The sequence below is a fragment of the Martes martes genome (genome assembly GCF_963455335.1).
Source record: "Martes martes genome assembly, chromosome: 2".
Taxonomy (NCBI): domain Eukaryota; kingdom Metazoa; phylum Chordata; class Mammalia; order Carnivora; family Mustelidae; genus Martes; species Martes martes.
The window spans coordinates 64,868,977-64,896,196 of record NC_137889.1 but is presented as its reverse complement, the minus strand read 5'-3'; the positions used below and the strand labels follow the sequence as shown (position 1 = coordinate 64,896,196).

Here is a 27,220-nt window from a genome sequence, read left to right as displayed (position 1 = left end):
GCCATACCAGCGTCATAAAAAGAATTTGAAACTCTCCTCTACCACGGTGTGGACCAGTTTAAACATTAACAGATTAAACGGTTTCTTCCAAGTTTAAAATTCACCTGTGAAAATACCTGTGCATGGTGCTTGCTGGGGATGGCAGCTCTTTTAAAGTTTCCATTTCTTTATTGGTTCACGAATTTTATTCTGATTTTCAAAATTCTGTGCACTATGTATCTATGGCTATTTCCATATTTGTTTCTATTTATATTTGTGAGCCTTCTCTCCCACCCGTTTTTCTTGACTAGCTTAGCCAAGGAAATCTGTTTTAAGTTCCCAACTCCACCAAAAATGCAAGAGGTTTTCTAAAAAACACTTTTTCCTAATTAATTAATTTCATCTTTTATATTTCTTAATTTCTCCAAATTTGGGGGGAAGTGGGTGGAAGTATAACGTATTTCATTCTTACTGACTTGGTTATCCATTTCCCTCAGAACATAATTTCTGCACGAATCTTTAGGTTTTGATATTCTTGTTTTCATGATATTTTTCTAGGTATTCTCCAACTTTTTTATTTCTATTTTAATCCATGAATCATGAAAGTTTCTAAATTTCCAGGTGACCAGGGACCATTTTTTTTTTCTTCCAACTCCCAGATTTAGAATGTTATATAGATCAGGAAAAAAACGGTCTGTGTTATTTCTACCTTTTGAAATTTGGGATTTTTCTTCGTGGCCAAAAACAGATACTTAAAACCTATAAACACTGCTTTATTGTCTTCTGAGCTGCTGTAGGAAAATATGAGGCAACCAGATGTATCCTCCTAATGGGTTTTCTATTTTTCCTCAAAATCTAATAACTTAATCACAGTTTGTTTCTATATGGTTAATTCTGAAGAACTTAAAATCAGAACTGAGGCTTCTGATCAGCTAGATTATGGTCTCACTTTGATTCAGAAAAAAGTTATCATCTGTTTTATCATTAAGATTATTTCTATTCTATGCATTTCATTCTGTACTGCCGTGGTGACCTAGAACAGGTCATTTTTCCCTCCACCTGTTTCTTTGACTTCTTTTGCCTGTCTCTCCCCGTCCACTGACCGTGACTGTTTCACCAATGAGCATAATTTAATTTTTTATTCTATTCATTTGGACATGTTTTAATTTGTTCATTTGTTTCAAAATACTGTACGTGTGTACTCTTTTCTTAGCTCCACAAGTACCTTCAAAAAAGAATTCCTTATATCATTTTATTTTTTCAACTCCCATTTCATTAACTACTTAATTCTTCTACAGAGACAAATTTTAGTAAGTTCTTTTCCTCTCTCCCTTAGACCAGTATTTCTTCCAAAACAGATTCTTCCACTACAGTTTACGTTTTCTCCCCTCCTGCTGCAATACATTCATATAGACTCCACAGTCAGTATTTTTGGTTGGTTGATTTCAATTCTACTTGTGTTCTAAACGGGCAGCTTTGTCAACACTTTATTCACACCATGACACCATGGGTGACACGTCCTTGAATCTCTTCCCATGTTGCGGGGGTCTGTTTTCTTCTTCCACACACAACAGTTCTGCCTGCCCGGCGCTCTGTAGCTGGAGAATGGTGTGTTTGTCTGCTTGGGCTGCCACAACAGAACCCCACAGACTGGGTGGCTTGAACAACACAAATCTATCTTCTCACAGTTCTGGAGCCTGGAGCCCCAAGCTCAAGGTGCCAGCAGGGTCTGCTGCTCCCGAGGCCTCTCACTTGGGCTTGTCGATGGCTGCCTTCTCGCTGTGCCCTCACATGGCCTTTCCTGTGTGCATGCACATCCTTGGTGTCCTTTCCCCTTATACTGGACGGGGGCCACATCCTTATCACCTTGTTTAATCTTAATTCCCTTTTTTAAAGACCCCCGACCCCAAAACACTCCTCCCCTGTGGGTTAGGGCTTGAACATTTTCAGAGGACACAACTGGTCCGTGACCAATGGGGAGGGGGAGGACAACAGTGCAGCCGGGGCTGCACACAACCTGGTCTTTCACCTCATCTCGGGTTTTGCCAAAATGCCTGTGTCTGTGCTCAGTCCCCCTGCCTGGGCTGCCCACAATTCCAGCAGAGGTCCTGGCCCTTCAGCCCTCACCAGGAGTCTCTGACCTTGGTGGCCGCTATCACCACTTCCTATCATTCTCCAGGCAGAAGATGGACCAGGTAAGAGGATTTCTAGATGCTCATATCACAAGCTATCAGGGCGTGAAATGGTATTCCTCTCTCTGATCTTGGGGTTCATTTTTCCCATGTTCTTCTCTTATAGAAGCTTTTTTTTTTTTTTAATTTAGTCTTGATTCTGAGGTTTCCTTTCTGACTTTGTTTATTGCTGGAGATCACCACCCCACGCTGTCTGTGAGAGGGAGTCCGTGATGCATCACACCCCGCCTAGTCTCCCTGGCTAGGAGAGCAGGATGGTCAGGAGGAGCCTCTACCTTTGTGGAATTTGCAAGTCTAACCCAAGGCTGGCCAAACCATCTTCTACACCTCCCTCCAAAAAGGGATTGTGAAGATTACATATGCATCTGTTCTGTGTCGCATCTGTGGAAGGCTGAGTTAGGAGTAAAACAGATGTGGTCCGTGCCAATTTTTAAAAATGTCACGTGCTGGTCTCTAGCTTTTCTTCCATTTGACTGAGACCAAGGTGTTATTCTTTTCTCCTTTTAACCTATTTTTGGTTTATATTGTAAGATTTTTGAGATCTGAGCTTGTTATCTTAGAGCATGTGTTTGAGGTATCTGTTTTAGATAAGAAACGGACAATAAATACTACCTTTAAAGACGTAAGTAAAAGGTAACACACCATCACATGTAGAAGCCTGTAACTTTACCAAACTTCACTAGTTTCCTTACTCCCAGTTGTGTCAAAGAGCCACATGTTTTTATTACGTTATTTCAGTATCACCCAAGTTCGTTTCCCCAAAGCAGGGATTCCTAACTGAGGTTCCTTACGGACTCTGGTATTAGTGTATACCCTCAAATTGTCCGTAAATGGTATCTATGCACTTGTATTATTTTCTTTTTAGAAAATGAGATTGTTATCTTTAATCAAATTCTCCAAGAAGTATGAAACATAAAAACTGGTTAGGAATCACTGACCTACAGTAATGAGCAGAAAAGCTGCCAAGAACAGAAAACAATGGAGAATTAGAAACCATTTATAAGAGTTTGGATTCATCCGAATAATAAAGTCAAGTGAGAGTTTTCTTTTCAGTTACACGGAATTTGGATAAAGCCCAGAGGACTTCCAAAAGAGTTCAACCACAGGTGACCCTGGGCATTGCAGGTAACACAGTCCTACAGAAATTGTGGAATAAAAGGAGTAGACACAAGAAACAATTATTATTCCGAGGACCCTTCCACATCAATCCATCAGTAAGTACAGCTTACTCTGAGCTTATTAGCACATTAAGCACAAATGACCTAATTCCTTCATTAAATTTTGAAAATGATGACTAATCCTCTTAGTAGTCATGTCCCACATTTCCATCTAAACAGAAATGACATTCTAGAAAAATCAAGGGTTTAAAGGCTTTCCTAGAGAAAGAATGTCTCCACTTTCACTTATTGCTGAGTTAGGGAAAGAGAAACAATTACTTCAAAAGAGGCAGAACCTATAAATAAATTCTATTCTCAATATACAACACAAGCGAAGTTGATTCAGCAACAAATTAAAGAGAACAGGAGGCAGATACTGAGATCATACACTAAGATTATGATCCAGATTCTGTGTGAGTTTCTGATGTACACTGTTTCTTTATGTGACTATATACAGCACTGCTATCATTTACAAAGGATTATAAATCTTCCTCAAAACCTATTAGTCCAACCACTTTAGAGGTTTGGTTTGGCACAATCTACAGTCTGCAGCCCATGTGCACTTTTGGTAATTAAGAATAAGTAATAATGATGACAAACAACACACCAGCTGTGCAATGATTAATAAGAACTGTCTTATGCACACAACCAGGCACTGGCATGTGTGTCTCAAGCAACTATATAAAGCTCATGCCTTTATGAAATCAAATACAGAGATTTCCTTTCTCACTCCTACACATTCCAACAGAGACATACGTAAGCACTTTTGCACAATTTAAACTTGGAGCTATCCATGTACTAATATTGACTGAAACACTATGCATCATTTAAGCTTAAAAAGAAAAAAATATGGTCTTGTTTTTCTTGGGACAGTAGAAAGACCACAAAGAATTTTCTAACTGTGTGGCTTAACTGCCTGAAATCCTTTTTGGAATGAGGCAGACTGTCAATGAATAAAGCAAGCTGTGTGACCTTGGGTAAGTTAATTTCAACTCCCAAAGCTTCTGTTTCTTGCATTAGTCTGTAAACTGCAGAAAAAACAATACTACCTAAAAGACATCAAACAAACAAACAAACACACAACAAATACTACCTACTCTCTCAGGGTTGACTGGCTGATTCATGGGTCGTACGAACAAGACCTAGCCAGTGGCTGGAACATCAGGTACTCAAGATGGCCTTGGTGCCGACCCTCTGCCCTACACAGACTAGATGCTTAGGAAAAACAATTTCTAATTTTATAATTACGTCCACTAGATCTCCTGCAGGCCTAGGTCACTGTTGTGAAGGGAATGGGTACATACCTTCTGAAGAAACAACTGATTGATTCACAAAGGAATGCCTGCTACATAAGTCTTCCAAGTATAGAAATGGCCTTAACCTGGCTTTGGACAAAGAAAGCTACTGGCTTCTTGAAGGTCCAAACTCCAAACACACAATCCTCAGGCCATGTTACTAGAACTCTACCACTATGTCAGAGTTTGTTACACACTGGACTTCCAGAAAGCAAGATCTGCTTCCCCCCACCCTCTTAATTTTTTGTGCCTGTCCACACAGTACAAGGCATGAAGGAGCAGCTTTATAGATGTCTGGTGAATGAATTGGTAAGTGTATAAAAGAAATGATGCCAACACCAAGTATCAGGTCATTTAACTTCCATCATGAATAATTTGAGATATATATACAAGTAAAAAATAATATAATAAATTCCTATGTCCACATCACCTAACTTCATCAATCATTAACTGACAGTCAGCTCAATTCATCGATATCCCTCGATTATTTTCGAGCAGATTCCAGACTTAGTACAAGTTGCTTAAGAAGCTTTAAGTAATTAGGTTTTACTTAAAGTGAATTCTATATTAGTCTAGTAGACTCTAGAATTCTAGACACTTGTATCTCTACAGTAACAAGAAACAATACTATGTCAAGATCAATAGAAGTCATCATTATCTGGTCAAGAGAGGAGCTGTGACACAAACAAAAGGAAATCAAGCCCTTCCTCTAAATCACTATGGGTTAGATGGTACTGGTAGTTTTAAAAAAAAAGAGAGAGAGAGAGAAACAATACTACTACAAATATCTGTCTGAGGAAAAACAATGACTTGGGAGGAGGAACACAGTGTTAATATCGGATGACAAGCTCACCTAACAAATCCTCATCAAAGGCTACAGATTTGTTTTTAACTTAAACTATTTAGTAAAAGGATTTTTTAGAGAAAAATCCAGAAGATTAAATAGAGGGTGCAGATCTGAGGAGGGTATCAGCCAGATACTACAAAGCCCAGGCCAGGGTGAAAAGGGGGTTTTGACCAGATGCCAAGGAGGGAGGGCAGGACAGGGCACGGACCTTGATCTTTGAGAAAATGTGGGGCCCCCAATGACAGCACTTGATGAGCCGAAGAGTGAGAACAGAAATAAAGCTGACAAAACTGATTCCTGCCCTTTGGGGTCATTCTCAAGGAGAAATCAACCAACTGGAAAGTTAAACAAGGAGAGCTTTTAAGGGACTTTTCATCCTGTGCCAAATTAGTCCAGCGACATAAGGCTGCATGGCTTGAAATTTACTTGACCTGCACTGACCACATTCGCCTCAATTCCCATGCTCCTCAATAAAGTTAATCCTGCACTTCCTAATAGGGCTGACAACACACACTTCCCCAACAGCACGGAGAAGACACTTCCAAAGCAAAAGAGAAAAGGCTCTAAATTCCAAAGACAGAGAACATCCTCGCAGGAGAAATAGTAACTCACAGTCACCCCTGCACTCAACTTCCTCACCCCAACAGTTAGAAGATGCCCAGTGTGTAGAAGAGAATAAACACAGCAGTCCTAAGATGGGCATCCTTAGAAAGGCCTGCTCTACTTGCCAAGTTGGCCTTTAGTTGGTGTCCAGGGACTAGGCTGGTAAACAATTATTTAAACTGATCGAAAACATTCCCCTTAAGGTTAGGATGGCCCACCATGCCCAAACTTTTTGAGTTTGTGTTCAAACAGTTTGGGCATGGTGGGCCTATGTGGGGGTTATGTGGAATACCAGTTTCCCATCTGGGAGTCTGGAATTCTGGTATATGGTGGGCAAAGGATGCCTATGTGACTACCTCCCACAGGCACTGGTTTCCAATGGGCTTTCCTGAACAGAAGTATCGAACACACGTTTCTACATTTTCAGGGCTGGAGGAAGAGTCTGCTCTGCGTGACTTCTCCTGGAAGGGGAGAGCATAAGCAAAACGACATGCGGACTCCTCCAGATTCCACCCAGGTTGTCTTCTTCTCTGTGCATCCTTACTACATTGCTGTGATGAATCTAGCTGTGAGTACAACCTTGCGTCCTTCCAGCACATCCCCGAACATGGGGGTGGTCTTGAGGACCTCAGACACAGCCACTAAAGCAGGCACTACACTTACCAGGAAGACTTCAATTTGGAGGATATGGCATAGTGGCCTGCTTCTTCAAGTAGACATTTTAGCTCCTCTGACTTTTAGTTACAACAGAAATTGGAGAATTTGTGGAAGCCTAGCAGAAATAGAACTGTCATGCCCCACTGTGCATGAGCTGAAACTGTCAACCCTTAATTTAGCCATTTTCCAGGTACCATTCATTAGTGAAAACATTTATTTAGGTAGGACACTAGTGTTTGCCATGCTAAAGAGGCAGGAGCTAAAATACTAGCACATGGTCAGCTCTCGGTTATTACTAAATGTTTTAATTAAAATTAAAATTAACGGTTTTAATTTCAGGGCAAGTCAGCGGAATTCAAATGAGACAACAAGGTTGCACCGTGAAAACCTGACGAGGACAAAGGTGGCTTCTTCAGTCTGCCCCAAGTCAGTTTCCTTCTGCTTCCGACTCAGGGAGAAGTCTGAATATCAGCACATCTCAATGGAAAACGGCTGCCTTTCGTTATTTAAGGACAATGCCTTTCAGTGTAGGCTCATTCTTTCCATGGCCAAACTGAGCCATCAGTATTTTAATAAAGGGTTTCCTTCATGGCTGGCCCGGGTAAGGAACAGAAACAACGAAGTGTCACTGATTAAATAAAGCGTGAATCTGAGATGAGCAACATCTTTATCTATTCCCTTCCAGCTTCTGAGCAAAAACATGGAAAATAAGCCAACATCGAAAGACAAGAAAGGCTGAGCCTGAAGACATGTTCCAGACCCTAACCTCACTTGGATATATGGCAGCTCTTGGTTTTCCCATGGTTCTAGGTTCTTAACCTGAAATTCCCAGAACTGCACCTACATTTCTTCTGTATATCTACAATAATACCATTTCCTGGGAACAGAACCCAAAGCCTTCATTAAATTTTCAAACTGGGTCCTAATGTAATAAAACTTCAAAACCACTGCTCTAGACAGAGGAAGGGTGTGACACATGCAAGAGTAGACGTTAAAATGCTACATGACTGAGTGGCAGACTGAGGCCCATGCTGCCAGGAGATGTGTAAGAACGCAGCAGGGGAGGGAATGGCTCTATCAGGTTGGAGACCAACAACTGGGAACACAATTACCTAGAAAAAAAAAGAAATTATGTTAGAGTTGAGAGAAAAGTCACTTCTGGTTTAAATACTGGTCTGAGAAAATTGAAGAAGAAAGTTAAAGAAGTTCTAGTTAAAATCATGAGAAGAGAGCAACAGGTTCAGATTTGGACGACCTCAAAATGCCAGGTTCCACCTAAAACTCTGCTGACCATACCCACTTGATCTGTTTCCAAAAGGACTAGACCTGAGCAGCAGCCAGCCCCAAGAACATGCCTAAGCTACCTGATAGCACCAAAATATAAACGGAGTTAAATCAAAGTCGACAAATAAATCATGCATCTGTTAATTTATCAAACTGCAGGTATAGCGCCTTGTGAATTTTCTCACACTGCCCAAAGATGATTTAGTTGCAACCAGAACAGTACTAAACTGACAGAAGTAAAAAGGGATTTATTAAAAGGAATCAGCAGGAAGTAGAAGGAGCTGGAACTCAAAACTGTTCTGAGGCCATCAGGAGTCAACTAATAACTCTCCACTTCTCACCTCTGTGCCCTTTTCTAATGAGATTCCCATCCTTCCCAGCGCTCTGCCTTCTCTGCTGGGCACCTGACCCTCCGCCAGGGTTCCTGTAGCCTCCCGCCCAGGGCAATGTCACAGTAACTGGCTGAGTTTCTCCCCCTCCAATTCCAACTCTCGAGAGGAGAGAACCTGACTCTGCCCATACTCCCGTGAGACTCCTCGAGGGCCTAGCCAGCTCTCACCAGCAGATCAAGATTAGTGTGGCACCATGTCTTATAAACCTAGGGATCCAGTCTACAGTAAGCAGTTCTCAGAGGCACGGGCCTGTCTGCCAGGACATATTTGGGCTAAATGACTGTGGGGCAGTACAGATGAGGGGGACAAGAGAGAGGTAAAAGGGGAAGAGACGGAGTTCAGAGGCCAGAAAAATACCCTTCTCCCAGCCCTGCTTATCTACGTAGTAGTAGGCCATCTTTCCAGGAAAAGAAAAAACAAAACGAAAAAAACTTTCTTCTGCAAGCATCCTAGTCGGATGCAAGTAGCCATATTATTATTAGGTAGGCTTCAAGAGAATACATACTGCATTAATATAAGCTTCTATTGTTGATTCTAAAGTTTTTGCTAAAAAATAGGTAGCTTACTCCTAGTACTCTTACAGTCTAGAAAAATCATACGTTTGAAGTGATACTTCATGTGGGTATCTCCCCACTTACACTATTTGGTGTATTTTTGGATTTCTGAAAATTTATTTGAGACATTGAAACATTCTGTTTTTAGTGATTTCGTTCAGTCTGCATAGGCTCTAGGTCTGCTGTTTCCGAGGATCAGAAGGTGGTTGCCCAGTCTATGAGCCAGGGACCACACAGACAGAACCTTCCACGTAAAGCCATTAAGAATGGACGGAACAGCAGTACAGTCTAGAATTTAACGGTCCGACCTCCAGAGCCAGACAGTCCTGGGTTTAAATCCCACCACCGCCATTTACCAGCTGTGTGACCGGGGGCAAATTCTTACCCTAAGCCCCAATTTCCTCATTTGTAGAATAAGGACAATGTCTACTTCACAGACCTGTTGAGTGGGGCATTAGATGAGATCATAATGTAAAATACTTAACAGTATGAGCACTTAATAAATATTAGGCTTTGCATTATTATATGTTATCCTGATGGCGAGGAACACAAGGAGAGAGATGAGGAGCACAGCTTCTTCACTGGAATTTCTGGCAAAATTGAGCTAGGAGGCCTGACACAACCTGTCGACCCCAAAGAGAAGGCATCTCAGAAGCAGGCTGCGTGACGTACATGATGCGGCAAAAGAGGGGTGACCTGAGGGGAGAGAAGATGGCCAGCTGAGAGAAGTTGCCCTTCCTGCCACTGCCTGCTGGGTACAGTGATCACATAAACCCCTTGGTTCTCTCAAAACACAAACAGGTCAGCACTAAAAAGAAATAAGCTATCAAATGATGAAAAGACATGGAAGAACTTTAAGTGCATGTTAGCCAGTGAAAGAAGCCGGTCTAAAAGTCTACCTACCATAGGACTTCAACTACCTGGCATTCTGGAAAAAGCAAAACTACAGAGAGTAAAAAGACCAGTGAGTGGTGGGCCTGGAAATGGGGGGTGGCGGGGTAGGGCAGACAACAAAAGAGATGAACAGACAGAACATGGGATTTTTAGGACTGTGGAAATACGCTGCTATTATAATGATGAATATATGTTATAACACATACTGAGTGGCTGCAGAGACATTATCTGACAGTGACAGTGTAAGGTTAAGGGACAGGCTTTGGAGACAGACTGGGTTCAAATCCCAGCTTGGCCACTTTCTACGACTGTGACTTTGAGCAAGTTATGGAGCCTCCCTGAGCCTCACCTTCCTCATTTGTGCAACAGCAGTGAGAGGATTATCTCAGGTGGGTCAGCTTATCTCATCTCTGCAACCACTCTGTTGAAGAGGTACTTAAGTTATTTCTATTTTGCAGAGGAGGAAACTGCCAGTGAGCGTCAACAGGGTGGCCAGATCACACAGAAGTCACATAACCTGGTGGAACAGAGATGCCAACCCAAGGAATTTCATTTAGAGCTCACTGTGCTACATTATGTGGTCCTGGCTACAGAGTATTTCAATAAAATGTCACAGAAGGACCTAAGTCTAGTGCCCAGCACATAATCATCTCTCTGTCAGTACTGGCTATTATAATTATTATTGTTCTCAATTTTATATTGAGAGATGTGGAAGAGATAGTGCTGAAAGCTGGGGGTTTTTATTTTATAAGAGAAAATAAAAATGAGCACATCCATGCAAAGAGTCAAGCCCATAAATGCCCCACACTATCCTGTCCCTTAAGGAAAGGCATCCCTCAGTACCTTCTCCATTGCTCACCTACCCATTTTCCCACTACTCCCAGCCCCTCACTCCTGGATTCTTATTTTTCCCTTCCAAGAACTCTTGATGCTGCTCATAAAAGAGAGATGAACAAAAGGATCCTGTTCCTCATCATCCTTAGTTCTACACACACAACCGAGTGCCAAGCTCCAAAGCCCAGGGCTCTGCTCTGAGACCTGTCTTCACAGCTCTGCGTCTCCAGAGACCTTGGCAGAGAATTTCTGAGTGGGCCAGACCTCCTAGGCCTGCTTGCTTCTTCCAGCTCCTCAATCCTCATCTCCAACATGAACACATTCTCATTATGAAAAATATCATAAAGTTCTTCCTTGTATTGAATCAAACACTCACCTCCTAGAAAGTTCTGCTCGCTGGTACTGACTATGCGTTCACAGATAACAGAGAATAAATCTACCCCCACCCTTTTGTATCGCAGCTCTTAGATTTTCTTGAGACAGTCCCGGTTTTCCATCTATACCAGACACTAATGCAGAATGAAAGAATCTTGCCTTTCAAATTTTCTCTTATCAAACCACACTAGTACCCTGGGAAAATGCTACCTGCCCCCTCCAGAGCCACACGACAGCACCAAGAAGGGACTTCCTATATAGCAGAGCTAAATGAAGACGGCAGAACTGGGAAAACAATGTCGTCATTATTTTCTGACTCGCCTTTGAGGAAGGAGAAAGGCAGACAGAAAGTTGTCTGTGGTTTTAAAGCTCCTTTTTAAACACTCCAGAGAATGCAAGGCCCTGTTGAGGGGGGAAAAAACAGCAGTAAAGTAAGTCTCCGTGGCTACGCCAAAGATGCCAACGTTCAAGAAACCTGGAAGAAGGAAAAAGTCACCCTCCTGCAATTTTCTACTATTCTTGCCGTGGGGTTTTGACTTCTACACTGAAGCGTCACTACTCAGGCAAACATAAAGCTTTTAGAAACTTCGGAGTTTTACCATTGTTGCTGTTGTTTCAGATATTTATTTTTCTCTCACATGAAAACTGGTGCTGCCTAGCAACCCAGTGCCAGCAAAGCTAAATCAAGAAGCATTTTAGGCTGAATTTTTAAAAAAAAGAGAGAGAGAGAGATTTCTTGTTTCCACTGAATGGCAGGCACGCTCTAAGACTTAAAGGTTCCTTGTGTCTCCAGGAAAACAGTTTGCATACCCCCTGGGGCCTCCTTTCCAGTCAAGAATGACAGAGACCAGCCCGCAGAAGAGGGTTAGGATGTGCCTGGTCTCTGCTGCCACAAGAGCGGAGGAACAGGCTGCCCCAAACTGAACCCAGTCCACATGTGGCTGCTGCCAGACTGCTGGCTGGGACCGACGAGGGAATCCGTGCCACTGCAGAGCCTGGGGGCAGGGACACATTCTTCTAGCTCTTGGCAAAGACAGGGGTGTAGGTCCGAAACTGGAACCCAAGGTCAACAGAGGAATGCAACGTACCATTTGATACTCATCATGTGTGTGTGTTATTTAATATTCTGATTGTGTTGCACACCTGAGAAGAAATGTATATTATGCCCTTCTCAACTTTTCTGTGCTGGAGGGACACCACCTCTTCAAGGAGTTTGCAACATATGTTACAGAGAGGGTTACTGAAGAAACCTCAGAACAGGAACGTAACATCAGCCTTTTTCACAAAGCGTGAGCATCACAAATCACCTCCTTTTTCTCACCAGGAAAAATGAGGCACAGGGTGCCAGCACACCCATTTCAAAGACAACACTGTTTATTTCGACAAAGTTTTTAGAATCTTAACCGAGGAAAAGTTTTATGTAAATAAAATGTGATTATCTCTCGGCACCCTGGGGTCCACAGAAATCACAGTAGATAAAGGCTAACACTCGGAAACAACTTCATGCCCTACTGACCACCAGAGAATCCATGAACATCAAGGTGAACCGCAGCACCACACAAAGCTGAAGGCAACCAGAGCACCACATCTGGCCGATCCCACTGAAAATCCAATTATAATCCTTAACAAGATAAATACACAGGCATACCTCAAAGATATTGCAGGTTTGGTTCCAAACCACTGCAACGAAGCGAGTACTGTAATAAAGCGAGTCCAGTGAATTTTCTGGTTTCCCAAGACATAGAAGAGCTATGTTTACCCTGTGGTGTAGGCTATCAAGAGTGCAGCTGCATGATGTCTAAAAAAACAATGTACATCCATTAAAAAATACTTTATTGCTAAAAAATGCTAGCCATTATCCGAGCTATCGGCAAGCTGTAATCACTGATCACAGACCACCATCACAAACAGAATCACGAAAAAGCCTAAAATACTGCAAGGACCAACACATGAGATGTGACAGAGACACAAAGTAAAATGGCGCCGACAGACTTGCTCCATGCGTGGTTGCCACAAACCTCTGATTTGTAAAGAACACAGTATCTACGAAGGGCAGTAAAGCAAAGGACAATAAAACAAGGCATGCCTATAATCTGGATTAAAATCACATATATTATGTAAAGTGATTTAGTTGAGAGTAACATTATATCTTACTTTATATGAACTGCCAATTTAAATATTAACACAAAATATGACAGATAATAAAAGAAAAACACACTGGTATTAATGATTTCTTTGGTGATTCCCAAAGGTCTTCATAATCTTCAAGGGCCCTCAGGGACTTGGGGAGAGACCAGAAGAGAGTCACATTATAAACGCAAATTTCTTTTACGACACTACAAATGTATAAAAACAGCAGAACGGGCTCCATTTCGACAAACTCTATGAACTCCCAGGGGGGTTCTTTCCATCCCTAAGTTCTTCTAAAGAGCCCCCAATCCCAGAATTTAGCTAACAGAAAACTAGAACTGAGATTGATTGGCAAACTGTGTACACATCAGGAGCTGCCAGTCCTTTCCCTCCCCTGTCCTGTCTGCTCTGCTTTTTCCTCTGTTACGTTCTGTCGTGCGGGAAAAATAAAACGTAAATCCGTACCTGTTATCACCTATTCCCAAACACTCATTCACTGACGTCAACTTCAGCTCTTGCTCTCAACAGACATTTTACTCTCAGAGTAAATACTCACGCTCTCCCGTAGTGACAGCTCCAGCATCACTGACAAGGCCCCTTGGCAACCCTAACTCTGAAACCTGCCTGGGTTTCTTCTGGCTCCCGTGTTACCGCTAATAGAAAAATCTTGGTGCTTCTCAAGGATATCGCTCTTAACCTTCTCCTAGGGAGGTGAAGCAAAGGTTTGGGGGTCAAACAACCCTTAGTTCAAACCCAAGCCTTGCCACTCACCAGCGGGGTGCCCATACACAAGCTAATCTCTCACCCTTCAGTTTTCTCCCATGATTTGAAGGGACAATATTTGTCATAAGAATTCTGCACATATAAAGGAATACTATTACATATGCATGCAATAGGACCTTTATATATTCTTTACTTTATTTATCTGTTTTAAGTATCTAGCATATCTATTTTAAGTAACTATATCTATTTTATGTACACACAGGTACACACTTGGGTTACAGGAGGTAAGTACCCCAACCATGTAGTTGGACCAAGCCTATAGCACAGTGAGCATGCTCCCCTACGCTAATCTCATGTCTTCTTATCGTACACTTCCTACCACTAAATTCTCTCACAAATCTGAGCCCCACATCTCCAGCTATTTGTTAGACATCCAGACAGCTAAAATTCAGCACATTAAACACTGAACTCTTGCCCCGAACCTACTTTTTTTCCTTCTTTTTATTAAGGATCCCTATATTCCTCCAGCTCTGGGTCCTCATCAGTGACCTACTATCATTCCTAACACATTCTTCTGAGACGGCCCACCGATCCAGTCCCTGGACTGTGTCCACTGTGCCTCAGGACATGATGCCCACTACCCTTGAACTCCCATTCTCACTACTATGACCTCAGCCATCTGACCTCTCACCCGGCTGTGATTCTCCCATTTTCTATTTGCTAACCTGCTACCACATTAAACTTCCTGAAGCAGTTTACCTAAAAACCATGAGAGGCCTTGATACCCATAAAACGAAATCCAAAAGTCCTAGGGTGGCATTCCCAACCTCCCTACACCTGGCCCAAATCTCTTTACAACTATCTCTCATGCCCCTCACCGCTGTTCCCACAGAAGCTGCATTCCCAGAACACACGCCTACTCTCTGTACTTCTCTGATTACACGACTTCCCCATACCTGAAATGTCCTCTTTTAAAACATCCCCACCACCTGTTCAAACTACATTCTAAAACCTATGCAAACCACCTAGTCAGGAAACATTCCAGATTCCTCACAGTTGGACATAAGTTCTCCTCTTAAGTCTCTGCATCGCTCCGAGAGCACTATTCTCTATGGCATCCTGTAGTTACTGGTGGAAAGATCTTTCCCCTGCGGGAATCTTCCCCAAATCTCACACCACATCTGACTCCAAGCAGGGGCTCACCACAAACATACTGCACTGATCCATAAGAAGTATACTTTGTCAAGAACAAAACTTATGGGGCACCTGAGTGGCTCAGGTCATGATCCCAGGGTCCTGGGATTGAGCCCCACATTGGGCTCCCTGCTCAGTGGGGAGCCTGTTTCTCCCTCTCCCTGGGGCGCCGCCCTCTCCCCCACCCCCACCCCCACAAGCTCAGGCTCTCCTTCTCTCTCAAATAAATAAGTAAAATCTTTAAGAAAAAATATTTATGGGGCACCTGGTTGACTCAGTGGGTTGAAGCCTCTGCCTTCGGCTTGGGTCGTGATCCTGGGGTCCTGGGATCGGGCCCTGCATCTGGCTCTCTGCTCAGCGGGGAGCCTGCTTCCCCCTCTTTCTGCCTGCTTCTCTACCTACTTGTGATCTCTCTGTCAAATAAATAAATAAATAAAATCTTAAAAAAAAGAAAAAAGAAAAAATATTTATGTAAAGCTCATAAATTAAAAGGCGCAATCCCAATTTGAAAATCTGTGGGAATTTCACAGTACCCTTTTCCACCTGGGAAATGCAATTTTCTGGTGTGCACGGGAAGAAAGACCTCGATAATATTTTTGGCCCATAAACGCTTCTTTTAAAACAACATCTTAATGTATTGTGTGGGAATGAGGCCAAAACATGTGGATTAAGTTTCCTATAGAGTACATATGGGTTTTATGAAAACAGCAAAGAGGCTAGGATAAAATGTGATCTCCGAGGCAGATTAACTTGGGTCTTTTTCTAACTCTAAAATTAATCTAGAGCTTTCTTGCTTTAATTATATGCTGAAAATTTCTTCTTTTGCTTTAGTGACGTTCCTGGTCAGAGTCAACATTTTTCACATTCCTAACATTAAAAAATAAGTAACTGAGGAAAAGAAAGGCCTTCCTTCTACTGTCACTTTCCCCTCTGTTCTCCTTCTCAGACACAACCTAGGACTCTCCGTTCCCTCTCTCATTGCCCTTGTTTGCCTCCCCATCGATCGGAACTCTTTCCTCCCCCAGGAGACTCCTCCTTTTAACCCTTCTATCCTCCTTCCTCTATCTCATTTTGTTCTCGAACATTTACTAAGAGGAATCCTATCCCTCCCTCACCACATTCAAGTCAAACACAAGATCTTTGGGTGGTAGACATGGATCAGTTGCCAAGGAAACCTCAGGCTCCTATGGGTACATGCGTCCATGTGAAGTTTTCCTGCACAACCACCCTCATCAGCAGAAATATCCTTTCTCAGAGCAGAGCCTGGACTCTGAAGTGACGTCCAGCTGAGCAAGAACAAAGAGCTGGGAGTGAAAGTGGACAAGGATGAAATCGGAGAGAAAAGAAGAGGAAATGGGGAAATTAAGTTCTCGGAAATATGAACTAATCCAAGCTAACAGCTCCCCATCCCAAGCAACCCTGTGCTTCCGAACATAAACCCACGCACTCAGTGGAGAATCTGAAACTCGATATCCCACATGCCCCCTTCCTGATAGGGAAGTCAGTGTGTCGACTCACGTTGGCCGTGCATTTATAGCATTCTCCAGCACAGCCGCAGAAAGGCAGAGGGGAACAGGGAGAGCCCTCTGCTTGACTCTACGGAGCTTGATCTCTGACAGTGGGTCCACTTTCAATGCCATCGTTCTTGTAATTGGCTCGCCACTGCCACTTGGAAATTCCTGTAAGATTTGTTAACAAGGTGAAGGCAGCACTATCGACTTCCCAAGCAGAAAAATCATGAACTTATCTTCTCAGTTTCAAATAAGAAAATAGGAAGCTGCAACATTCCACGGAGATCCTTTTATCTGAGAGCAAGACCCAGAGCCAGTATTATCACAAATAAACTGTATAAAAGTTGCCTAACTGGGACTTAATCTAAGGACAATTATACCACTCAGCACTATTTCAAAGCTTGTGGGTTTAATTATTTCTTTATCTTATTAAATATATATTTTTTTTATTTATTTGAGAAAGAGAGAGAACAAGCGAGGGGAGAGGCAGAGAGAGAGAATCTCAAGCAGCCTCCATGCTGAGCACCGAGTCCAATGTGGGACTCGATCCCACAACATGGAGGCCATGACCTGAGCTGAAACCAAAGGCTGGACACTTAACCAACTGTGCCACCCAGGTGTCCTTCATTATTTCTTTTTCTAAAATGATTAGAAGCCATCTTTACTTAAAGCTATCTGGATAGCTTAGAACACCACCTGCTACCTAAAAACAAACCAAACAAAACAAAACAAAACAAAAACAAAAACAAAAAGACCTAAACTTTTTACTTCCATAAACAAGCTACTTTTACTATACTGGGCAAGAAAATCTCTGACCAGCTTTCACATTTAACTCTTCAGTGGGAACCAATATTCACACAAGATACAATTGCTCTAACAAACAGTCAATGCAACGAGGTTCTTTCAATGCTTTGCTCATAGAGACTACACCTCTGTTTCTCTCTTTCCCACTCCTCTCACCCCCTTAAAATTTCCTGAGTTCATTAATTCATCCAATAAATATGAACTGAACACCTACTATGTACCAGGTATTTTTCTAAGTGTAAAAAACAATCTCTGCCTCAAGGATCTGGCAGGGAAAAACAGACGTCTATGACAATAAATAAACTATATAACAGGTTAGACAGAGATAAGGGCTTTGGGATACAAGTCCCAAAATGGCGCTCCACCTCCCAGACTGTGAGCTACTCTCCATCAGGGCTGCAATGTTCGTCTTCATAGCCTAGCACCTCATACATGCTCAGCATATCAGCTGAAAACAAACTACAACAAACCTTTAATAAACAAATGAGTAACCAAGCATTTTAACAATTTTCAAATTCCCTATCTTAAAAGAATTGAGGAAAATTATTACCAGAGGTCTGGATCTATGATGATAATGAGAAAAAACTACATAAAAGTTCTTCAAAGAATATATCCTACTTTGAAAACTCCTGCAGTTCCCTGATTATAGAGAAACAAGTAAGAAGACCTGTCACTAAGATTTTTCATTTTAAACCAGAGATTCTTAACCTAGGGTTCCCAGATTCGGGGAGGCATGTGAATCCCCTGAAATTGTCCACACAATTTGGGAGATAAGGGAGAGTTATATGTTGTGTTTAATGTGACACAGACTGGCAAAAATATTTTCCGTGAGTTACAGAAATAGAATTTGAGAAACCCAAGGATAGGACTGAAGGCTGCAAAGAATCCAAACAGTCCAGTATTATACTGCAGATCGTCATTTGCATCTGGGTGAAATGCTTCTTCCTTAAACCAGTGAGATATCAGAATTTATGGAAATCCATCAGAAGACAGAAGCTCAGTGGGAACTTCTCAGAACCAAACTCATCGTCACAATAATAATAAAATCATTAATGGTGGTGGGGGCTCTTAAAGACTAGTTTCAGATGGGTGATAAAGCCAAAACCAGGAATTCCCTTAAGGAAAAAAACAAATAGAGTTTACCTTTTCATGTTTTTTTTTTTTTTAAGAGTTTATTTATTTGACAGACAGAGACCACAAGTAGGCAGAGAGGCAGGCAGAGAGAGAGGAGAAAGCAGGCTCTCCACGGAGCGGAGAGCCTGATGCGGGGCCCAATCCCAGGACCCCTGGATCATGACCCGAGCCGAAGGCAGAGGCTTCAACCCACTGAGCCACCCAGGTGCCCCTACCTTTTCATGGTTTTCAATTAAGATTTCCACCACGATGTTCTGAAACTTCAAATCCATGATGGCAGCAACAGTTTCTTCCTGTGGCCTCATCAAAGTTGGTCCAAACACCACTCCTAGATTTGCCACAGTCATGAGGTTCTGCTTGGAGTGATTCGAAACACTGGTAGGGAAGGGATGGGGGAGAAAGTCTCAGTTAACAGAGAGACAACAGCTGGGGAATGTACAATCTTCCACAGCTGTGTGTTTCCTTAAAAACAAGTAATCAAGACACTCAAATGTCCTTAATTTCTGCTTCTGAAATAACAAGATCTGACAAGACCCTAGGGGATGAGGCCCCTGCCTACCATCCTACTATTCGTCTCTTCTTGATGCTTTGCTCTAACCCCAATGGCTTTCTTAATAATTCCATGTTTATGCTAGGCTTGTGTCCCTCCGAAGACCTTCTGTTACCATTCCTTTCTACTAAGAATATCCCCTCTTTCCCCAGACTATGATATCTTTGGCTTCCACTAATAACCAGATTGTATGGCACCTTTGTAAGAATTAGCTTCACAAGCACAGAGAACTTGGGTCAGAGCTCCCGCATTTACCCTTTGGCCCAATACACTGTGCAGTGAGCAACCCAGACAACTGTTCTCAGAAGCACTGATGCTTAATTCAGGTCTCAATTCAAAGCCTCATCCTCAAGATACCTTCCATAATAACCCTCTTTATAGTCTCACACCCAATATATATTCTCTATCTCCTCATTCTATTTTTTAAATCACTTATCACCTGAAATTATCTTGTATTTTTATTTGTACTCTGTTTATGATCTTTTCCCTCTTATAAAGAAGGGACTCCATGAAAGCAGGGACTATCTATCTATCTGTCTATCTTGTTCAACTATGTATCCACTAGCACCTAAAAAAGGCATTCGATAAATACGTGTTGACTAAATGAATGAATATGGTTTCACTAGTTGTAGGACACTTGGACTTCGCAGGTCATAATATCCTCTGGCCTTCAGTTTCTTTTTATGTAAAATAAAAACATAATAAAATAAATAGGATAATAAAAGAAAATTAAAAACATTCTAAAACAGCATTCCTCAGCTCCCTTTTACCTCCAAATTTCTGTAACTACAGTGATCTAAGAGTCATTTGTACATGAAGAAAGGGCTAATTTCTCCACTAAATGATCAGATTTTGCTCGCTTTTTAAAGAGGGAATAAAAAGATCCTAAGAAATAACTACCTATTACTGGATTAAACTAATTTAAAGGCCATGTTCAAACTTAGGTAGGTGTGAAACCAGGCTAAATTTGCTAACAGACTTATAATCACATTTCCAGAATCTGTGTACAGGGAAGTGTATAATATTCTCTTCTTTTACCTCCAATCAAACCCCAAGTTGCTGGCAGTGATGTTAAGCAAATAATTATACGACTTCACCAAAGCATCATATTTCAATGTTCTTGTCCAAAACATACACAGTGAGTCAACTGTCCAGCCTGCCTTTCCAGGCGTGGTCCCTGGTATTGTGTAGACAGCCCCACTTCCAACCGTCACGAATCCAAGAACCCCACATGGCACCCAGAGTGAAACAAAGAAAGTTAGGAAGACAAAGGGGCTTACTTTGTTAAGTGTTTCACCAAAATATCCAACATTTCTTTATTCTTCTCTGGCAACTTGTGTACCAAGAAATGGATAGCATTAACACGAGATTCTGGGCTTCCACTTTCTTTAAAAAAAAAAAAAAAGAAAAGAAAAGAATAGTTAGCTTACATAGAATCAAATATATTCGTAAAAATCAACCATGACAACAGCTCATCTGTTCAACATCTTTCAACAGAGAATTTAAACGTATTTCGATACCTTTCCCAAAAAGGGTGGGGGGATCTATCTTTCGGCCTCTTCTTGGTCTTCTGTGCCTGCCCTGGGAGATAATTCCAGTGTGAATGCAATGAGTGCCTTTCCTTAGGGTGATATTTAAGAACAGAGGGCTACTACAGCTTCTCCTTCTTGCATTCTACACTTCAAGTCGGCTCATCACTTGAAGGAGTCGAGTCACTGGGTCACTGCCCCACAAATAGAATAGGAGCAAATAGGTTCTTCCCTCTTAGGGTTGATTTTTATCCCCCCAAAAGATACACTGTGGTTATAATCCCCTAATGTCTCAGAACATAATTGTTTTGAAAACATACCTGGGATTTATTTCAATCAGGTATGGTAAGACACACAGACAGGGAAACGACGGAGTTGAAGGAAGAGTTTTATAGTTATACCCCCTAGAAACAGGAGGTGTGGTAAGCCAGGGTCAGCCAAGAGGCAGAGGGAAGAAGGGGAAAATGTGGGCAAGAGGCTTTACTGTTTTCCATGTGAAGGAAGAGGCGAGGCAGAGTAAGCAGACTCAGGACTGGTTGGTCTGAATTACTGTAGCAGGATTTAGAGCACAGGGGCTGTGCCGAGACATCTGGTACCTGTCCCTGAGGTGACTAGGGCAGGAGGATCTGGACCTGAAGTGTAAGAGCCCAAAAGACAGAGTCAGGAAGAGAAAATGGGCTCTGGACTTGTTGGTATATGGAGAGCACGCTCAGTTTACTACCTCAAGGAATTGGTTAGCCCCAGAAAGGGCATTCTCCCTAGGATCAGTAAAGCCCCAGATACCAAAACATCAGAATAAAAAGAAATGCTTAGCATAATGCCCTTATTTGGAAATAAGGTCATTGCAGAAGCCATCAGTTAAGATGAGATCATACTGGAGCAGGGTGGTCCTTTAATCTAGTATGTCCGGTGCCCTTATAAGAAAATAAAGACACAAAGGGAAATTAAATTAAATTAAAATAAATAAAAATAAAACAAAAAACAAACAAACAAAAAAACAAAGGGAAGATGGCCATATGAAGATGGACACAGGGGAGACTATCATGTGACAATGCAGGCAGAGATTGGAATGATGTATGTACAAACCAAGAAATGCCAAGGATGGCTGGGAACCACCACATGCCAGAAGAGGTAAGGAAAGAGCCTTCCCTGGAGCCTGTAGAGGTCGGCCCCACCAACCTGCACGTTGGCTTTAGACTTCCATTCTCTAGAATTGTGAGTGAGTGAGTGAGTGAGTAAGTGAATTTACTTACTTATTGACTGACTGATTGATTGAAGCTATTCAGCAATGAGAGGGAACTCACACACTCACTTTCCCCTGAGATTTTGGAATGAATTATCCATGGCTCTTATTAGCAACACGCCCAAATTCCTTTTATTGTGTTCTTGACAGAAAATACCAAATCAATAAAATGCTTATTATTGAGACCTCCCCTGGAATTTTCAGGGGATGTCAAAGAAGCAACTGATGAGAATTCAGTGAGTACAGACTGCTTGGAGGCTCACAGAGAGCCGGCAGGAGAAGCTGAGGGAGGGTTTCACATAAAGGACAGCATCTGAGTTGGGTCTTGAAGAGCAGGGAAGAATTTAAAGCAAGGCAGAAATGAGGAGTTAGGGACACACTCCAGATTCTACAAACGATATAAGAAAACGCACAGCCTTTTCAGAGAGAGCACCTTAAGCTTATGGAAAGTCCGAGGCCAAACTCTGGTTTGTAAAAGCTAATTTGAAGAATCTGTCTCTGCCATTGGCTACTAAATTCGTCCCTGTAAATAAGGCTGGGAAGAGATATGAACAGAGTCAAATTTGGGGAGATATACCTGACATTTTTGGAGGACGGATTCAAATGGAGAGAAAAGCAAATTAGGAGGGAAATGCTATTTGGCCAAGAAGTAACAATGAGGCAGGAAGGGGGGCTGGTGGCAGAATTACAAGTAAGGAAGTAGAGTCGGCAGGCAGGCTTCAGAATTGTTGCTTCCAACTGACAACAAGAGCAAGATACCTGCTAACAGAAGGTTTGGGGCCTCAGTTCCTCATCTGCAAAATAAAGTTAACAGCACTATCTCCAAAGGCCATTATGAGATTCAGTGAGGTAACACCTGCAAAGGGTTGAGCACCGGTGGCAGGTACAGCAGGCGCTCCATCTCTGTTAGCCATCATCTCCATCGTTGTTTGCATTACTCTTACTATGTGAGCGCTCCTATGGGATACGTAGAATTGACAGGATCTAGCTGCAGACCGCATGGATCAGAAGGAAGAAGGCAAAGATAACCAGTGCTTCATGCCTGGGTTATGCAGTAGTATGGTCAGTCCCACTGACAGATAGGAGCAGAGGAGACAATGCTGGTTTGAAGGGGACAATGACGGTGGGAGTGACAGAGGAAGGGATGTGCAAGGGGCAGATGTCTGGCAGGGAGCTGGGAATGGCAGGAGGCATTAGAGATGAAGGTAGCAATATTCTCTGGAGGGGCACGGGGACCTCCAGCACATGGTCAAAGCTGCCTGACTACTTCAGAAAGCCAACAGAGCATCCTGTGGGGGAAACAGCTCCATTGGGGTTCAGTGGAGATGCCAGCTGGGGGCTAAACAAAGCACAGGAGGAGGAAGAGGAGGGAGGGCCAGGAGGTTCAATGTCATGAGAAAGTCAAATGAGAAGCAACAGGCAAGGCCTGGGTAGCCAGTGGTATCCAGAGTTAACGAGGGACGGAGGAAGAGCAAGACAGGGAGGAGGAGGGCCTGCACACCCACCACTAAGCTGGCCAGCAGGGAGTCCTTCTCCAGTTATACAAGGAGGTTAAAGAGTGAGTGGGTAGAAGGGACAGAGAGAGTGGAATTTCAGATCATTGGTTCAAAAATCAAGAAATGGAAGGGAAGGGGGAAGAGAGGTAAACCAGATCAAGAAAGGGGAATTTGTTTTTATTGAAATATAATTGACATATAATATTGTATTGTATGTACAACATGATTCAATACTTGTATATATTGTTAGATGACCGCCACAATACATCTAGTTAATATCCAATACCACACAGTTATAAATTTTTTTCTTGTGATGAGAACTTTTACGATTGGGATGTCTGGGGGGCTCAGCTGGTGAAGCACCTACCCAGGGTCCTGGGATCGAGTCCTGCATCGGGCTCCCTGTTCAGTGAGGAGTCTGCTTCTGCTTCTCCCTCTGTCCCTAACCCCCACCATGCTCTCTCTCTCTCTCAAGCTCTATCTCAAATAAATAAAATCTTAGGGAAAAAAAAAAACTTTTAAGATTTACTCTCTTAGCAACTTTCAAATATACAATACAGTGTTACTGACTATAGTCACCATACTGCACATTCCATCCTCACGACTTACTTATTTTGTAACTGGAAGTTTGCATCTTCCAACTCCTTTCACCCATTTTGCCCACTCCCCAGCCCTGGGCAACCACCAATCTATTCTCCGTATCTATCAGCTTGCTTGCTGTTGTTTGTCTTTTCTAAGGCTCCACATATAAGTGAAATAATACAGTTTTTGTCTTTGTCTGATTTCAGGAATCTGTTTCTTCAAAATGCTGATGGTTTTACTTTTTCCTTACTGTAAGAACTAAGTATCTGTTCTGTTAACATTTTAGAAGACATACATAAAACAACTCAGTAAAAGCAATCACGAATAATTTGGAATACATATAGTAGGGAAAGAACATGCCATCAGACTATGAAGAATTACTAATCGATCTGAAAAGAAAGAGACAATCCAAAAGAAAAATGGGCAAAAGACTGGAGCAGGAATTTCAGGAAAGAGGCTAGCCATATCACCAATAAACATATGAAAAAGTGCTAAACCTCCTTATCAGGGAAATAAAATTAAAACCACAATGAGCTACTACCACTCACCCAGCAGAATGACTTTAAATGAATGTAGTACTAAGTTCTGGCAAGGATATGAAGTAAATGGAACTCTATGTGGGAATAATTAAATGGCATGGCACAATCACTTTGGAGAACTCTTTGGCAGTATCTACTGAAGCTGAACACACACATTCCAACCCACAACCCAAAAATTCTACTCAAAACCAAGAGAAATGCACATAAACGTTCACTAAAAGACACATTTTAGAACGTTCATAGCAGTAGCACTCTTGATAATCCCAGAAGTGAAACCATTCAAGTCTCATCAACTGAACTGATATATGCATTGTGGTGTGTTCGTACAAAGGAATCCTATACCACAAGAAGCGAGAATGAACTGCTCATTCACTCAGCATGGAGGAATGTCACAAGATGACCAAAAAAGTTGAATGCAAAAGAGGATATTGTGGATGATTCCATTTAGATACAATGCAAATGCAGTAAGCCTAACCTCTGGACCTATGGTGTCAAAAGCCAGGGGAGTGGACACCTGGGTGGCTCAGTTGGTTAGGCGACTGCCTTTGGCTCAGGTCATGATCCCAGGGTCCTGGGATCAAGTCCCACCTCAAGCTCCTTGCTCAGCAGGGAGCCTGCTTCTCCCCCTCCCTCTACCTGCTGTTCCGCCTGCTTGTGCTCTCTGTCAAATAAATCAATTAAAAAAAAAAAAAAAGTCAGGGGAGTGCTCATATGTCACGGGGACTGTGCGGGTGTGAGAAAGGGTTTCTGGGACTCTGACAATACCTTATTTCTTGATCCGGGGCTGCTTACACAGCTATCTTAATATGTGAAAGTTCATTAAGCTGTATACTTATTATTCATGTGCATTTCTATTATGTTTCAACAAAAAGTTCACTTGCATTAAGCTACCCATAATAAATCTCACCTAACTGAGGCTGGCAAATTTTAGGTTTAATCCTTTCAGAATTTGGTTTTTCAAAATGAAATGTGTGAACCGGCTATTTCATTTAAGGTACCGTGGACATCTCTCCGTGTCATTTTAAAAGGAGCCCCACACCATCAATTCTATGATCATCTGAGTTCCTTCCAGTGATTGTGCAGTTAAGTCTGTTCAAGTTTACACTTCCAATAGTAATGGTTTACAGTGAGGAATGAGATTTCACAACACAGGACACAGTTGTTGCTAAAGACAAAGGAAGTAGAAAGGCTAAGAAATGAAAAGGCATCTGATAAAGCAGAAAAATCAAATCATATCACATAAATGAAAACTCTCAGATACAGGGGCCCCTGGGTGGCTCAGTCCATTAAGTGTCTGCCTTCAGCTCAGGTCATGGTCCCAAGGTCCTGGGATTGAGCCCCGTATTGGGCTCCCTGCATAGTGGAGAGTCTACCTCTCCATCTCCCTCTGCCTGCCACTCCTCTTGCTTGCACTCTCTCTCTCAAATAAGTAAAATCTTTAAAAAAAAAAAAAAAAAAAAAAAAAAAAGGATAAAAAACCCTCTTAGGTATAGACTAAATTTGCCACTGAAAACAAAAGTACAACTACCTAAAGAGTCAATAAGGAATATCACTGAGCCATAAAAACAGATGAGATCCTGCCATTTGCAACAACATAGATGGACCTAGAGGGGTGAAATCAGTCACCAGAAAAATACCATATGATTTCATTTAAATGTGTAATCTAAAAAAAAATAAATAAACGAACAAAAAATGTAGAAACAGACTCATAAACACAGAACAAACAGGTGGTTGCAGGAGGGGGTTAGGTAGGGAGACAGGCAAATGGGTGAAGGGGAGTAGAAGGTACAGCATAGGGCATGTAGTCAATGATATGGTGAGATACGGTGACAGGTGACAGCTACACTTGTGATGAATACAGTGTAACAAATAGACTTGTCAAGTCACTCTATTGTATATTTGAAACTAATGTAACAAACACTGTGTGTCAATACTTCATATACAATACTTAAAAAAAATAAAAATTATGTGATAAATTATACAAGTTTTTGTCTGGAGTTAAAACCAAGATAATACCTTACTAAATCAAAGCTGGAGGAAAATGAAAGACATTTTTAAAAAATAACATTTTCAATTCACAGCTTTAATTTAAAAAATAAAAATAAACTAGGAGAAAATTTAAAGCCAGGACTCTGAAATATAATAAAAATTCCAAAGGAATAAAAAGATAACTCCCTATAATAAGAATTTCATGCATTCAAAAGCTGAAAATTTTATAAAACTTTGCACTAAAAAGCTACTTCTAACTGATGTTGTCTACCTTGCCATTAATAATCATTTCTCTCAAAAGAAAATATAATTTTAACATTTGGGGATTTATTACTTATTCAGAAACACAAGACAGAGAAATCATTTCCCACTCTCTAAGGTTAAGGTTCTTCATTTCTAAAAACAGTAGAATTAGTTTTGAAAAACAGAATCAAAACCTTCCACTTCCTTCTTTGAGGGCCACTCTCACAGCCATCTTCGTTTGAAATCACACACGCATTTTTCTCAAGTCTGCTTTTTCCCCTCTTTCAAAAAGAAGGATATTTGGAAGTAAGGCACTTTTTTTTTTAATGTTTATTTATTTATTTTGAGGGGGGCAGGGGAGTGGGGCAGAGGAAGAGAAAGAATCTCCAACAGATTGCCCGCTGAGCACAAAGCCCAATGCTGGGCTTGATCCCGGAACCCCGAGAGCATGACCTGAGCCGAAATCAAATCTAGACTCAGATGCTTAACC

General features: G+C 41.8%; 1 protein-coding gene across 2 annotated transcripts in view; it reads right to left on the bottom strand.

Annotated features, from left to right (window-relative positions):
* The window catches only part of ARHGAP10 (Rho GTPase activating protein 10), a 340,466-nt gene that overhangs the window by 96,189 nt on the left and 217,057 nt on the right, over positions 1-27,220 (bottom strand). For both annotated transcript variants that reach the window (XM_080797689.1, XM_080797690.1), the window contains 2 exons: positions 20,390-20,495; positions 18,775-18,934 (listed from right to left, as the gene is read on the bottom strand). In XM_080797689.1, the coding sequence (XP_080653815.1) occupies positions 18,775-18,934; positions 20,390-20,495 (266 nt within the window). The remainder of the gene's footprint in view (positions 1-18,774; positions 18,935-20,389; positions 20,496-27,220) is intronic.